Source organism: Gossypium raimondii, chromosome 7 (genome assembly GCF_025698545.1).
Source record: "Gossypium raimondii isolate GPD5lz chromosome 7, ASM2569854v1, whole genome shotgun sequence".
Lineage (NCBI taxonomy): Eukaryota > Viridiplantae > Streptophyta > Magnoliopsida > Malvales > Malvaceae > Gossypium > Gossypium raimondii.
Window position 1 is genome coordinate 48,357,875 of NC_068571.1, and position 16,793 is coordinate 48,374,667.

At 28.1% G+C, this 16,793-nt stretch overlaps 1 protein-coding gene and 1 long non-coding RNA gene across 3 annotated transcripts; both read right to left on the reverse strand.

Moving 5' to 3' along the window:
* Positions 1 to 2,056: 2,056 nt before the first annotated feature.
* LOC128042397 (uncharacterized) lies at positions 2,057 to 5,269 on the reverse strand. 2 transcript variants are annotated; one of them, XR_008197735.1, is made up of 4 exons: positions 5,139 to 5,269; positions 4,617 to 4,692; positions 3,889 to 3,953; positions 2,057 to 2,260 (listed from the first exon to the last, which is right to left on the reverse strand). It is a non-coding gene; the product is annotated as an uncharacterized LOC128042397 (long non-coding RNA). The 2 variants fall into 2 exon arrangements; XR_008197734.1 differs by having other exon boundaries at positions 3,874 to 3,953.
* A 6,688-nt stretch (positions 5,270 to 11,957) lies between these two features.
* LOC105785729 (succinate dehydrogenase assembly factor 2, mitochondrial) lies at positions 11,958 to 14,157 on the reverse strand. Its single transcript, XM_012611869.2, has 5 exons — positions 13,998 to 14,157; positions 13,804 to 13,911; positions 13,572 to 13,698; positions 12,412 to 12,480; positions 11,958 to 12,326 (listed from the first exon to the last, which is right to left on the reverse strand). The coding sequence occupies exons 1-5, from the start codon at positions 14,081 to 14,083 to the stop codon at positions 12,180 to 12,182; spliced, it is 537 nt and encodes a 178-aa protein (XP_012467323.1). The 5' UTR covers positions 14,084 to 14,157; the 3' UTR covers positions 11,958 to 12,179.
* Positions 14,158 to 16,793: the final 2,636 nt, after the last annotated feature.

The window sequence follows — 16,793 nt, forward strand, 5'->3', positions numbered from 1 at the left end:
TTCCATTCGTAATTTGAAATAATAGTTTTTGAGTTCTGTAAAAAACTAAAATAAATGTTACAAATTTTTTATCAAGAAATTATAATTTTAAAGAATAAAAAAACTAAAAAAGAAAAGCATTTTAGGAAATATTTTATTTATGTTTCACGTTGCGGGTAAAAAAATTAAATAACAAATATATTATATTAAAGATCCGCATAAACATAAATTTACTTTAATTATAATAATAAATTTAATTATTTATCAACATGATGTTTTGGTTATGATCAAAATTTTGCTTTTATTATATAAAAAGATAAGAATATTCTCTTAAAAATATAACTTAGTTTATTTATATACTAGGTTTTTACTCGTGCAATACACAATTTGATTGCATGTATAAATTAAAATATATTAATTTATTTTATATTTTAAATAAAATTTTATTAATAATATGAATAAATTTTATGATTGTATGTGTTAGCAATAATCTTAATTACTTCAATTATCATTATGCTTTAAAATTTTGAGTCTAAAACCCATTATGTGAACACATATTTTAATTTTAATTTTAGATTTTCAAGTATTTAATATGCCTTTTAAAATTAAAAATTTAATTTCTAAATATTTTGTTTCCATATTTTTGAAATTTTTATAAATTTTACTTTTTACCTAAAAATTCACATAAAATTTTCAAATTTTATTTATTTAAAATTGATAAAAATATAATAATTTAAAATAATAAGAGTTCACATGATATTAAAACAAATCGTTTACATCAACTTTGATTTTAAACCTTCTAATATATATATAATATGATATATGATATTTATTATAAACCGATTTTAATTAAATAATCCTCATCAGTAGCCGATTGATTCTTAATTCAATTGGTATTGATGTTGTTAACAGTGCAAAATTATATGAATTTGAATACACTGAAACACATTATTCTCTTATTTTAAGGGTTAGAAAGTAACTATAAATAATTCTAAATATCGTATAAAATAATTTATAATAAAATTAATGTAAAAAAATTGGTCACCGGCCATTATTGACAATCCCTAAATGCCCAATCATCGAAGAAAGCCCCACAACTTGGTGAGTTAATTTAATTCACGTCGCTGTCTAGATGGTTGGAGCGTTGGGATAATTAAGGACATTGATAACATTGCTACCAGTTAGATAGCTTTCTTGACAACCTTCACCCAAAACTAACATTTTTAAGGGTTTTGATAAATGTTTTATATGCCTATCAGAAAATTAAAAAAAATAAATATTAAAAAAAAGAGATATGTCAATTTTTAAAATTATTTGTGAAATAAAAATAAATATATTGTTAGAGTACTAATACGCACCCTTTTCAAATACATACGTATTGTTTATGTTTCAAATCTTAAATTTTTTATTTTACTTTTTGGATAACATTTGAGTTTTGATTTATTTCGTTATCTTAGGTTTAACTTCCAACTTGATAATTAATTAGAAAATATTTAGTTATTTAACTTTTGAATGAGATTTCAATTTTTGATTCACTTTATTATTTTTGGTTCAAATCTCAACTCGGTGATTACTTAAAAAAGGTTTAATTATTATACTTTTCTGATGACAGTTTGAGTTTTGAATCATCTTATTATCACTGGTTCAATTCCCAACTTTCGAGTTTTGATTCATTTTATTATTTCAGGTTCAACTCTCAACTTGATGATTAATGAGAAAATGTTTAGTTATTGTACTTTTCAAATGACATTTCGAATTTTGATTCATTTTATCATCTCAGTTTCAAATCCTGACTTGATAATTAATTAAAGAATGACTAGTTATTATACTTTTCGTGTAACACCCCCAACCCGGTTTATGAGTTTCGGCTAAACCGAAGGCGTTACATTAATCACCGAAGTGATTCAGTAAAGTCATTCTTTTACTTGAGTTGGTTTGTATGAAAATCACTCTTTTGTTTTTAAGAAAAACATTCATTGGTTAAATCAGTTTTACTTATCAATCCAATTTCAATATTAATAATATGAAGTTTTGAGAAAAACAGTTAAGGTCTAAAAAGACTTATTAAAACTTTAAGTACTTTGCAATTATCATAGTATTAACTAAGTATCATGCTTAAAATTAACAAGCTAAACAATCTTTAAGATATAAAAGCAATAAATAATTAATAATTACAACCCAAAAATAATTAATGGAAACTTTAATGGAAACTTAAAAAAAAAAAAAACAAGCTGTCCGAGGTTCCTCTAATGCCATTCTGAGTCCTAGTTTCCTGCATTACCTAAGAGGTAAGGAAAAAGAGGGAGTGAGCTTATGACAACTCAGTGTGTGTCTAATTTTTACCACTACATATAACCGTGCAAATAGTAAAGCATTAATTTATAGCAACATAGCAATTAAGCATAATGTAAGGAGCATTCAGTAAATCAATGCATGTATAGGTTATGTTCATGATGCAATGCAATTTTAATTTTAAGTTCTCACGCATCCATCCTATCCGCCCTCGAGCATCGTTCAACACTCCAAAACACATTTCAATAATTGACCATCCAAGATTTCCCAGTGACGATGGTTGTTGACTTGTCATCTGTGACGATGACTTTTACTACAATAACTTATCATCTCGGCTGCCCGATTTTGATGGCTTTTAAAACTATCATCCTGGTTTGCTTGGCTTCGATGAATTGTCGCCTACTTCATGCAGTACTGACTTTCGGTGTGGACTTAAATTCCCACTTTCTCCTACAGAACTCCTCCGTCCTCCATACCCAATTTCATGTAATCATGCACATAAACTCATCATATCATGCTATTTGTCAACAATCGGTGCAATACTTGTCAAGCACGTTAATTATCACATACTATCACCAAATTACATGTTTTCATGCATTCATTCATATCAATTTTCACATGTACAGATTTTTCATGCAAATTAAACTTGTAATATTATATTAATATTAGATTGTTTATCGTTCTAGTTTGGCTAGCACATACATAACAAGTTCACACATAGGGTACACATATAGGCTTAGCACACTAAATCACAGGGGGTTCGCACATATAGGGTTCGCACATACGAATTCACATACTATATCACATGAAGGTTCGCATAAAGGGTTCACATACATATTCACTAAGGGGTCACCTAAATGTACTAAGGGTTTGCATATATTCTCTAAAGGTGTTCGCATACATGTACTAAGGGTCCGCTTTAACATTTCACATAAAAGTCCGCATAATAGTTCACCTAGGGTTCGCATGCATGTATTAACAATTCACTATGTTATACTATATAACATGAGGGTTCACATAATAGTTCTCCTAGGGTTCGCGGGTTATTTACATAAAAAGGGTTCGCATGTTGTTTCTTTCCACATTAAACCCTAATTCCCAATGCTTCAACTTAATTAATCATACATAATGGCTTTGTAACACCCCCTAACCCCAAACCGTCGCCGAAACAAGGTTACGAGACATTACCGGACATATTAAACAATTTACAAATAAACAAATCATAAATAACCAACATATTAAAAAAATATATAAATCATAAATTCATATAAACATTACTAATTGACTTCATTCGGTTTTTTTTTTATAAAAATTTCTGACATTTACATTTATTTTACATTAAACCTCCGCAAATAAAACCATAATTTTTCCAAACATAACCAATTCAACCAATTCATTTCACATTCACATTTTCTATTCTAAATACTTTCTAATCAAACTCAATTAATTCAATATCAATTTAAATTTATCAATGTACTAATTAAATTGGAATGGATAAATTTCTTTCATTAAAATTCTTAGATTTATAATACTAACATTTTTAACTATTTATATTCAAAACATAATAACGTTTATACACATCCTATGTACATGCCACATTACCAAAAGAAAATATACATCACCAAAATTTGCTGAAGTCGGGTCTAGTTTTGGATGCTGGATCAGTACTTGACTTCTACAACCTGCGCACGGAAACAACCGTATGTTGAATATTTTTATACTCAGTGGTATTACTATAAATTATACTATTTAATAATAATAAAATTTCAAATATTGACCATAAGCTTTATAAATCATTTTAAACTAAATATACATATTCATATATCATTCCATAAATTTTAAATATATATATTTACATACTAATTCAATTCATAATTTAACTCATACACTCTTTCTCGTATTTTTCTATAGTGACAAATCAACAAATTTCATTTTCAAATTTTCATTTCAATTATTTACCCTATTAACAAGGCTCGGACTCTGACAGATACGAGGATTCCACCCAAACACACCAGAATATCCAACCTAAACACACCCGAAATTATTTAAATCCTCCATAACACACCAATAAGGCATTAAATGCCTCTTCGGATAAACCGAAGCATATAATAATATAATCATCTTCTCGGCCGAACTACAAATCTCATCATCACATCACAAATTCAATGGCATGCCATTTGTATCCAATCTAGTCCGATAAGTTAATAGGGTATTATTTTACTTTTCCAATTTCGAATTCATTTCCACAACAATCTCAAATACTCAAACAATTCAAAACATCTATTATTTCAATTCACATATATTTCAATATAGCATTTAGTAAATAGTTTAAGTTATAGTAATACAAATCCGGAATACGCGTTTACTCCTCAACAATCTTTTCTTTTCCTTTGGATGCCGATGCCTCGTTTTCCTTGTTAGCTACGAAAATAATAATAATTTACACTATTAATTACAATATTAATTTATAATAATAATAGAATTTCTATCTAATTTATACTTTAATTCCAATTTAATCCTAACTAAATTTATTTACTTTTCTAATTTAATTCACACACTATTTCTATTCAAATTTCTTCCAAACTCAAATTTATCTACTAATTTTTTTCAGCATTTTCACTAATTTCGAATTTTCCTCAATTTAATCCCTAAAATTCAAAACTTATAGTTTAGTTCACAATTTAATCCTTTTATCAACTCTAACTAGAAACTCTATCAAATAAACCCTCAATTCCATCATTTATTCAACATAAACCCTACTCAAAAATCTATTAACTTTCAAATTTTTAACTTAAATCCAAGAGTATTTCACTCTAGGATTCCAAAAAAACATCAAATTTATGAGAAAAGGACTTGATTTAGCTTACCTATTAAACTTCAAGCTTCAAAATCTCAATTTTCCCCCTTTCTTTTATTTTCCCTTTTTCTTCCCCTGTTTTCGTCTCTTTCTCTGTTTCTTTTCTGTTCTTCTTTCTCTTTTTCTATTCTTTTATTTCATTTATTTTTTTTGTTATAATAATATAATATATAATAACTAATATAAATATCTTTTAATACACATCTCACATTCATAAACATACATTTGTCTTAATCTTATTTGTTTCCTATAATATTTTAATTTAATAATATTTTTATAATATAAATCAAGAAAAAATCTAAGATTTTGCATCCACTGCCGCCTAAACTTAAGCCATTGGCTTATTTACCTATTTAGTCCCTCTTATTTTATTTTAATCTATAATTAAACTTTCACTTCTATTATAATTTAATCCTTTTTTACTAATTACTCTTAATTAAGCTAATTCACCTATCTAAAACCTAATTAAACACACAACTAGTCTAATAAATATTTCTAATAATTATTTTCGAACTCAATTTACTAAGACGGGGGCCCAATAATGTACTTTTTCTGATGCTTGTGAATTTTGGGTCATTACAGGCTTAAATTAGATCCCACACCTGACTGAAGACACAAAAACCTTTATTTTTGGATGAAGAAATCGACAATCACTGGAAGAAGAGGGATGTAATTGAAAACCTTGAAATCTTTGGTTGAGAATATGGTTCAGCAATTGAGAAGAAGAAGAGAAAATTTTGAGAGCTTTTCTTGAAAAATAATTTTCTAAATAAGAATTCTAGGTTTTGAAAAGATTGACTATAAAAAAATCGTAATTTAAAAGAATTAGGAATTAGTTTAAAATTAGGGTTGATTTAAATTAAGGACAAAAAAATCATATTTCGGTGTAGGTTGGTTTAAAAATTCGGTACTTTATGAGAGTAAAAATAAGAAAATAAAATATTTTGGCTGAAAATACAGAAGAGGTTTCAAATTTAGAACTAGAACTTAAAGAAATGTTAAAACTTTAGCAAGCATTCTAAGTTTGTTTACCCTATTCTTTTTATACTTTAAAATCTAATTATATTTTTTCTAACCCTAATTTTGGAATGTGATATTTTGAATAACCGAGTTTTAATGCATTTCAACTCCTAACTTGATCTTTAAATATAGAAGTACTGGTTGTAGAAACTTAAAATATAGTGGATTATCTCTCCTATCATTGCCAACTCCAGTGCTCCATTGTTCTTGCAATGGTACTTCCAGTGACTATTTCTCGTATCAGTCAACTCCATTGCTCCATTGTTCCTGTACTTAACTGATATAAGAGCTTTGTACTTAAACAAATCAAATGATATTCCCCACGACAATAATTGTCTGAAATGAAAGAATCATCAATTACTTGTCCCCTAATTTTTTTCCTTTTTAATTCTCTTCCCTTCCTTTTGCACTTTCGCTGTCCTATATTTGGATTTATTTTTTTAACTCACTGTTCTAAGTCTTGATTGATTTAGAGCTTTAAGTACTTTGATGTGGTTCTGTTTGATTGGCAGTAAAATATTTTTCGTAAAATGATTTTTGGAAAATGTTTTACTTTTCTGTAAAATGATTTACTGGAAAATATTTTCTGATGTTTGATTGAATCTGTGTAAAATATTTTCTCATTGTTTGATGATTTTCGAAAATATTTTCCGGAAAAGTTGTTTTTACATATATTAATAAATTTATATACATATTAATAAATTTTTATATTTTAAATTATTTTACACATATTGCAATGATTTATTTATAAATAAATTTTTATTAATAAAAGTTTTATCTAATTAAATTCCAAATGTTCATCTATTTGTAGATTATACCGATTTGATTTTACTTCTTCATTATTAAAACATTTATTTGTATTTAAATTTTATATTAATTTGATTCTACTTTTATCCAATCCGATTCTTGTGATGCATATATTTAACATGGGATTTAAATTAAAATAAAAATCTGTAATTATTAGAAAATTTCATTTTTTAAAAACTAGTATATTGTATTAACTCGTACTAAATGATATGTCAAACTTAAATTGCTACATTAATATATATTGGGTAACTAATGCAAGTGTAATATGCAATTAAAAGCTAGAATTTAAATGTTACCAACACAAAAATAAAGACGAGATAATAAAAATTATTGAAAAGAAAAGCAAAACAAGAATCCATAGCACAACAAGAAACTAGTTATATTGTTGTTCTCTTTTTCTATCCAAACCCAAAACAAAAATCAAAACCGCATTTAAATCGCCAAAGTCTTTTATGGTTCCATCTAAGATTTGCAATAAATGAATTTGAAACTACTTAGGACCAATGTCTTTGAGAGCACAGATCTGCTCTTCCCCCATTGCAGACATAACAGACACAACCAGGTCTTTCCCCTCAGCAAAACCATCCTTGATCTGCAATCACACCAAAACACATAAATGTAAAATTATATAACTACCATCTTCATGATATGTAAATTGGAACCAACATTTTCATGTTTGGATATATGGACATCACATTAGGCACCAGTCGCAAGAGATATTAGTAAAATGCAACTCATATTTTCATGTTTAGAATGCGTTTGTCATGTATATATAGACATTTGCATCAGGTACAAGTCGTGTGAGTTAAGATAATGTATAACAACCCGGTAAAATTATAGCAAGACATATATAAAAGAACAATACAGATTAAACTAGTACAACATGAGAAAAATGACTATATTTCCTAAAAGAATATGGGGTTCAACAAGGTTCCCGCATCATAAGGCCAGAAATTATAGAAGAAAAGAGAAATCGATCAAATATAAACCTCCCATTCACAATTTTAACCGCACTCCTCCTTCGTAAAAGAAAGAGGTCGCAAACTTGCTCTTAGAACTTTTGATGAGGTATTGTCCACTTAGGCTCATTGAACCTCACAATCTTGCTCTTAGAACTTTTGATGAGTATGTTACATACATTTCAAACTGGATTATATCATTTAGGGGTTATATCATTTGGTATAATTTGTTTAATCATTTCCTTTAAAACTTCCATACATTCTAATGGATAACCTTAGCCACTTTGAAATATGTGCTCTATTCTTTTCATCTTGATCACAAAAACCATTTCCATTTAAATATGCATTAAAAAGAAAGGGATAATTACTATCGTTTTCTTAATGTTATTAAGAACATTACCTCAAATGCAAGAAAATATCACAAGCCATATTTTAGTTAAATAAATATATGGCGTCGATCATATCTTCTTTGAACTTTGGTACGAAAACATCTAATAGAAGACTCTAAGGAAGTGCGACTACTAGCTAATAGTAACATCTGCACATTTCTAGGGCATTGCTTCACATATTTATACAAGTTTGATGCTTTGGTACAATCAAGTAGAGTGACAAAATTCTTCGAAAAAGAAATAGGAATTCTCGAAGCTAAAATTTGTTTTACTTGCCTGCACAACTCATCCTAGCCAAAAATGCACAAAGCAAAAGTAGAAAACAGTTCTAGACTTAACCCAAACCCAACTGGTTATCATATGATATACATTTAGTGAAGATGCCTATGAATCTCACTAGAGGCAATGCAATAAACCATCAATGAATACTCTGTTTCATATAAAAGATTACCCTAGTCCACATCTTATCCTATCCATCTACGTTTTGGGGAAGAGTTTTGCTCTCTTCCATATCTGCTCACCTAGAAGACAAATAGTGAACTATCACAAGTCCATGGCATCACTGGTAATTTGAGCAAGGGATTAGACATTGGCCACTAAGATGTTCCATTGTATATTCATTTGATAGTAAGTTGTGTGATTTATCAAAAAAAAAAGTAAGTTGTGTGATGTTAGCATTTTATATTCAGAAGCTTGTGTAATAGCTAAAACCAAATCCAAAATGATTACCTAGTAGGATGATGGCTCCATAATTATATCTATGGCGTATCAAGACTCGCATAGTAAAAAGGTAGTCATTGAATAACACCATTGAACTGAAGAAAGTTCTTTTTTCTTTTTTTTGTCAAGGGGAGATTTATGAAGAATATATGCTTAAATGACATAATCAACCATATGTATATAACCAAAATATCATCCAGCAAGAAAAGTCGCCCAAATAGGAGGCGAATAGCCCAATAGATAATCTGTAATCTTCATCGGCTACTATACTTTCTCTCAATTTGATGACAATCAGCATAATTCATTAAAATAAAAATGTTAGAAATCAAAGAACGACCATCGCCTTAAGCCAAGACCCGGCGAAGAATTCATGGTAAATTTGCCTGAGAAAGAGAGAAAGAGAGGAAACAAAACAGAATATGCTGAGAAGAGAAGATGAAGAACAGAAGAAGAAAAATGAATGAAGAACGGAAGAAGAAGAATGAGCCTTACCTGGATTAAGGAGGAACCGGAAGAGGTCCTTGACCAAACTGATTTGCAACCCAAGGGGAAGGGAAAAGGGAAGGGGAAGGGAAGGGGGAGAAGAAGGCGTCATTTTCCGGAAAATGTCTTACCGAGTTCAAAAGCGTAAGACATTTTCCCCAAATTTGTAATAGGTCTTCCCGTGTAGCGGAATTGGTTTTACAAAAGGAAAATATTTTCCTGCTATCAAACACTGGAAAACGTGTAAAACCAATTCCGAAATTGGTTTTCCCTATCAAACACAGCCTAAGAGTGAATAGTAGAAAATTTTTTTAGAAGGTTGAAATTAAATTTTAAATTTTACGATAGTAAAAATATAATTTTATTATTTGAATAGTTTATGTTTTTATAATTTTTAAAAAATTAAATTAAATTTATCATTTTTAGAGGAGTTAAAGTGTAATTTTACCTTTATTAATTTTAAATTTTAAAAAATTTAAAAAACTTTAATAAAAAAAAAATTCTACTTTGGACCGGGACACTACGCGCGTGTTTGCACCGATCCATGCTTATGTTCATGTTGTCACAAATTTTATTAGGCTATGCTGGAAGCATTTATTGGAGTTTGGGATGAAAAAGCAACTGCTCAATAAAATTGTTTGGTGATACTTTAAATTGATAGATGTATTAATTATTTATTTTATTTAGGTTGCGTTTGATTAATTAAAAATAGTTTATAAAAAGGATTTTTAAAAATTGATTGATTTTCTTAAAAAATTGATATTTTCTGATGTTTGAATGATTTTCTGTAAAATATTTTCTGTTGTTTGACAAATTTTTCTAAAATTATTTTTTAAAATTATTCTTTATAAAATAAACATAATATAAACATATTTGTTACAAAATATTATAATAGCTTTTCTTTTGCCAATCAAAATTTTTATAATAATATAATATATGAGAATGGATAGTGACACATGATAAATGAAACTAAGCATATTTAAACCAATACTTATATTTATGTAATTAAAATATTTATATTTTATACTATAAAATATTTATAAATTATAATATAGATAGATTATTAAAATATTAATATAAATATTTTCATTAATATATTAAGAATATTATTTGAAATTTAAAATTATTACCGTTAAAATTTTATTACTAAAATAAAATTGTATATTCAATATAAATTATTGTATTATTCAATATAAATAATTAAATATGTATGTTTAATATTATTGAATATTATAATATTACATATTAATATTAAAATTGAATATTTACTATTAATTAATAATATTATGTTTTGTTCAAGTTAATTTTATATAAAAATAGAAGTTATTTTCTGGAAAATAATTTACATTTTTTGAAAGGGTAAATTAATTTTCAGGAAAAATGATTTATTTTTCATTGACCTGTAAGTTGTTTCCACAAAACAAATACAAAAAAATATAGAAAACAATTTTCATAAGCCATTTTTCATGAAACATATTTAATTGGATTTCGTTAATTTAGTTTATTTTTTTTCTAGAGGGAGAGGGAGGGAGACAGGGGCGGAACTAGGGGGCTGGCAAGGGCCCCGACCCCTTAAAATGGAAAATTTTCTATTTAGGTCTTTTGAAATTTTTAAAATTTTAAATTAGTAAAGATAAAATTGCACTTTAACCCTCCTAAAAATGATAAAAATTTAATTTAATCATTTAAAAATTACAAAGATAGAAACTATTAAAATGGTGAAATCACATTTTTACTATCGAAAAAATTATAATTTATTTTTGACCCTAAAAGATTATGTAACTTGGCCTTTGAGAGAAGTTATTTCTTTGTAATTTATTACTTTGTAGGAATATTGTAACTAGCGAGTAAGTTGGATTTAATGGTTGATTGGCTAAGACTTTAAAACTGTTTATTGAATATTTTAATTATTTTAATTTTGCCATTGCATCTGCACCAAATAAGAGAACGAGAGAAGATAGACACATAAACTTGGTTAATATAATTCGGATTTACTGATCTTATTTTATGAAATCTCATTCAGAAAATGGTTTTATTTAACAATCGTCCAGATTACTTCAGTAACTAAAGCCCAATCTATCCTTAAAACAATAAACTCAATTGTTACCCTCCCTTACAATCAAAGTTTACTCTCCTCATACTATCTGAATTGGAAGCTTCTATGGAACCTTCACATTCCTGTGGCGTGCTCTAAAAAAAATTTTTCCATGTAGAGTTTGCTTGAGGGAGAGAGGTATCGATGTTGATTTAGGTTGTAAGAGATGCAAAATTTAGGAAGACATTTCCCATGCTTTAATTGCAATAAAAAATAAAAATCTAGAGGCCAAAACATGCCTTGAAACTAGAGGAATGTGCAAATTTAAACTCAATAAGTAACAATAAGAACACATTTGGCTCAAAGAGTACTAGAAAGCTTTATTTCTAACTATTTGCTACCGCACAGAGAAGAAATGACAATTCAAGCCACAATTTTTATGCTATAGATCAACTTAAATAAGGCCTATACCAAATACATTCAGGGTTTTCTTACATCTCCAGCTTCACTGCAGCAATGCAGCCATCCTTATTTCATATTCTAGCATACAATATCGAAGAAATTACATATTACAAACCTTAATTTGTTTCGAAATAAACAAGCCTTCAGAACCTGTTATCTCAAAGGCAAAAGAAAAGCTACTGATTTCCGGTGATTGGGCTATCGCGACCTTTTTTGATATCATCCCACCCTCTCACCCATGGCCGGCCACGGGTTGCTCGGGTCTCGGGAGAGGAATGGTTGTTGAGGTTTTTCAAGACCTTCTGTTGCACTGCAGAGAAGACCTAAACAACCGAAAGATCATATAAGAATGCTGGGAAATAAAAGAAATACAAGTGCAAAACTTTTATATTTTAGATCATCTCTTACAGGATTAATGGTCACTGCTTCGGGTGGTTGTTCTTGACCGGTTAGCCATTTCCAAAGGTCGGGGTTTTCCTGCAAAAGAGAAAGAAATATGGCAAACATTTGGATAGTAATGAGATGCATGATTTGTTAGATTTCTTCCCTCAAAGTTATAGTATTGAGAAAGATCATTTTTATGGTTTCATATCACTTTATGGATAGAAATACACAGTTCACTAGTATGCTTAATACGATCAGCAATATCATGCATTGGAAAACACATTGTCGGTGCCTCTACTATCTGCGGTGAATCTCTAGGGCCAACATCATTGATTCATTAAAATGAATCAATTCAAAACATTTCTTACATACTCAAAGGTACCATACTGGACTTAAATCACTAAAAGTACCATAAAAGCCCTTGTACTAGGAGTCAAATTGTATTTTGCTCTTTTTACTCAAAAAACGAGCAAGTTAATCCCTCTATGTTAAATTACTGTCGAAAACCTAACCCTTATACATCAACATGAGATACACATGGCATGTCACGTGAACATAGAATTTTTAACAGGAAAACCAATTTGCTCTTTGATTTAACGTAATTTACCCATTTTTAGAGAGGGCAAAATGAAATCTGACTCCTAATACAGTGGCCTCCATGATACTTTTACCACTAGAATCAGATTTTGGATCAATATATGTTGATTGACAGCCTCCACCATATTGTTGCTAGCAAATACAGATATTTTTGGTTTTGGATCTTCTAAATCATTCTTACAGGAGATGCAGACCCTTTTTTTTTTCTGATCTTTAGATAAAAAAAAATCATTTTCTTCATAAAACGTATCTCAGAGATGAGAGAAGGAAGATTAGAAGCCAGCTAAGGATTATGTTTATGAGTGAAGATCAATAGTCGGCAGTTCAAGCCTTAATGCTCAGGCATGCTTCAAAACTGACAATATTCAGATATAGTTCTGGGAAAAGCATCCAAAACCCCAAGAATTCTTTAATTCTATTACTAATACAGCAACCAAGACATTGCTCCACTAGCAATGAAACATGATAATCCACTATAGTTTCATATAAGCAACACCAACTACAAGCATGAACCAATAAGAGAGTATTTTTGAACTTAAAGGCATGTCAGTTCAGCTTATAAGCAATCAAAAAAATGGATTTTTTACCAAATCGAGGACATTAACAAGAGCTTTAATTCCATTTTCATCCATGGAATGGATATGTTCTTCAACCCATTTTCCCAAAACCAAATCCAGCTCCAGAAACCCTCTTTGTTTGCTCCTATACAACAATCTATAAAAACCCAAAACAGGGACCAATCAAAAAAATTCAAAATCCAGCTAAATATTGATCATCAAAATCAGAAAAAAAAAAGTACCCAAAATATAAAAAGCTTACCTGTTATAAAGACGCCTTTTGCTTTCTTCGTTAGAAAGATCGATGTTTAATGGCTGAGTGTTACTAATATTAGTTGAAAAATATGTTGAAACCCAACCATACTGTGGCCTAATAAAGGACAATTCTTTTATAATGTAAAACTAACAAAAAAGCAAACAAAGGTGAAATGAAAAACTAAAGGGGTTAATGGGTACCTGAAAACGGTCGTTGTACGGCCGGCAACGGCGTAGGTATTAACGATGCGGTGGACGTTACGAAGAGCTATTCTGAGGGTAGCCATTGTCTTAACGAACCGATTCTGGAACACTCTCGAGAAAGGGCAGAAAAGCAATATATAAATAAATTAAAAATTAGGCCATGTTGGAATGGCTCTAAAATAGGTCCCGTACTATTTTGATTATTTTAAAATTTTATTTTTCAATTTAATCACTCGAAATAAGAAATCAGTGCAAATTAGTCATTGCCTTTAAAATTTTATTTTTCTTTTTACATATTGTTAATGTGGCACATTAGCAGATTGAGTGATTGACACTTGATAGATTTTGTTGATTTTTGGCTAAAAAATTAATCAATATGCTAATATCTTAGTCACTCAATGTGCTAATATACAGCAATCCGTTAAAAAAAACGGAAACTTTAATGGCAGTGACTAATTCATATAATTTTCTTATTTAGAGTGATTAAATTAAGGAAAAATAATTTTAAAGTGACCAAAATAAGACAGATCTTATTTTATAGTGACCATGAGTGCAATTTACCCTAAAAATCAAAGTGAAGAGGAAAACGTGGCTTATTTTAATCCACGTAAAGAAGTTAGGCTGCAGGTTAGACCCGTAAATGGCTGTTGGTGTGAGGACCAAATTTAAAAAAATTAATTCAGGTTTGAGCCCGGCCCAGTTTGGCCCGATCCACTTAGATAATTCAAATCACTATTTTAAAATAATGAAATATTAAAAATATTGTTTTATATTAATATTTATATGTTTTATAATTAAGTTTAAAATAAAATTATTTAATTTAAAATTGGGTCGGGTTGAGCCAGCTCGAGGGCAAAAAAGTTTTTGTTCAAGTTCGACCAAGTCAAGACGGGTAGAGCATTCCAGGTAGATCACCCGACCCATGAACAAGTTTAGACCAGTGTTGTTTGAACAAGAACAGACCAACCAATTGGACTGGGAACCGATAGGAGGGACATGTCTAGAAAGCGGCTTTAAACTGGTTAGATAGGGAACTACCGGTAGAACCATTTTTTTTTTAGTTTTTTTTAAATAATTTTTTAATTTGACTGATGAATCGATAACTTGATTGGTTTGACTACCGGTCCGATTTAAAAAACATTGGTTTAGGATGCCTTTTCTAAATGATGTTTTTGGAACTGACTTGGTGGTCGAATAAGTCATACTATCGTTTCTTTGTCCAATCGATCTATTCTATTCAAATGAAATAAATTATTAAAATTTTCATAAAATTTAATTTAATTAGTTTTTTAGCTCAATTCAATTGGTTCGTACCAGTTCGCAAGTCATCTAATTATTTACCTTATTCCGAACCGATGTATCAACTAATTTCTAATCTAACCAGCCTAACCAACCGATCTAATCCAATTTTAAAAACACTATTTTAAATGAGTTGATCCATTCAAAGTAGATGCACTTTAGAGTAGAACCTTTCGATTTTATGTTGAATACAGACATTGTAGGCTCGGATTCGGTCATGTCTATGCATGCTGTTAACATCATATAAACATACTTATATTTATAATTAATTTTCTTAGTTCGTGCAATGCACCATGTGTATTTATTAAAATAGGATATATTTATTTGTTAAATTTTTTATAAAATTTGCAATGTTTGATAATTAGAGAACCATGATTAAAAGTTTATAATAATAAAAAACCAATTATTGCAATGTTCCAAAATTTCAGCTTTTAATTAACTTCTTTTGTAAAGTCACTTGAAAGTTTGTATTATTGATTATAATTATTAGTATCATTATTTTATATTTTTCAAACTTTTAATTAAAATTCTATGTAAATATTTTAAAAATAAAAGTAAAATCAATTTATGAAAATGTTATTGAATTTTTATGCTAATTCTAATTTTATGAAGAAAAAAGCTAAAATATACTACTATATTGCATTTGTAAATTAATTTTTAAAAATGATAATTTAATTTAAAACTATTAGTAAACAAATTATGCTAAGTTTAAAATATAATTATTACTGGAATAGATATTTAAGCATAAATTATAAAAATTATGATAATTATAATTATAATTTAATTGTTCTAATTTTATTAATTTAATATCTGATTATTACTTGAATAGAACTTCAAACATGTTAATTATCACTTAATTAATATTAAAGTTATATACCGATTTAAATTTAAATTTAGCTTTATAAATAGCATTCAATAATTAGACATATTCAATCAAGTAGCATTAAAAATTTATCGATTAAAATAGAGATAGTTAGTATTAATAAATTAAAATTTTATATATATATATATATATATATATATATATATAAAGAATGAAGCATTAATGCAATGGTTCTTCAAAAGACAATATTAAATAATATTCGAATAATAATAACATCGAAAAGTGATCGGTGATTATTTTAATTGATGATGAGGTAAATTATTTATACTATGTGAAGTAAGCACTCTCAAAACTGTCATTTTCTATTTGTTATTTGTTTGGTACATGTGGAAAATGTTTTGAGTTTTTTAAAAGAAAGTCAATTTTCAACAATTATGTTTTAATCACTATTATTAAATATATTTATTAATTTAATGTAAATATTTTTATATATATCATAAACTATTTTTACTAAATTTTATTATTTTTTCAAATTATTATTATAGTTTATTTTCTTATAGTTCCAACTTTGTATAATATTTAAAAGTTAAGAGAATTTGTCACTATGTAATAATAATTAAAAAATATGTTATTTAAAATTAATAAAAATTAAACACGTAAAATCACTTACA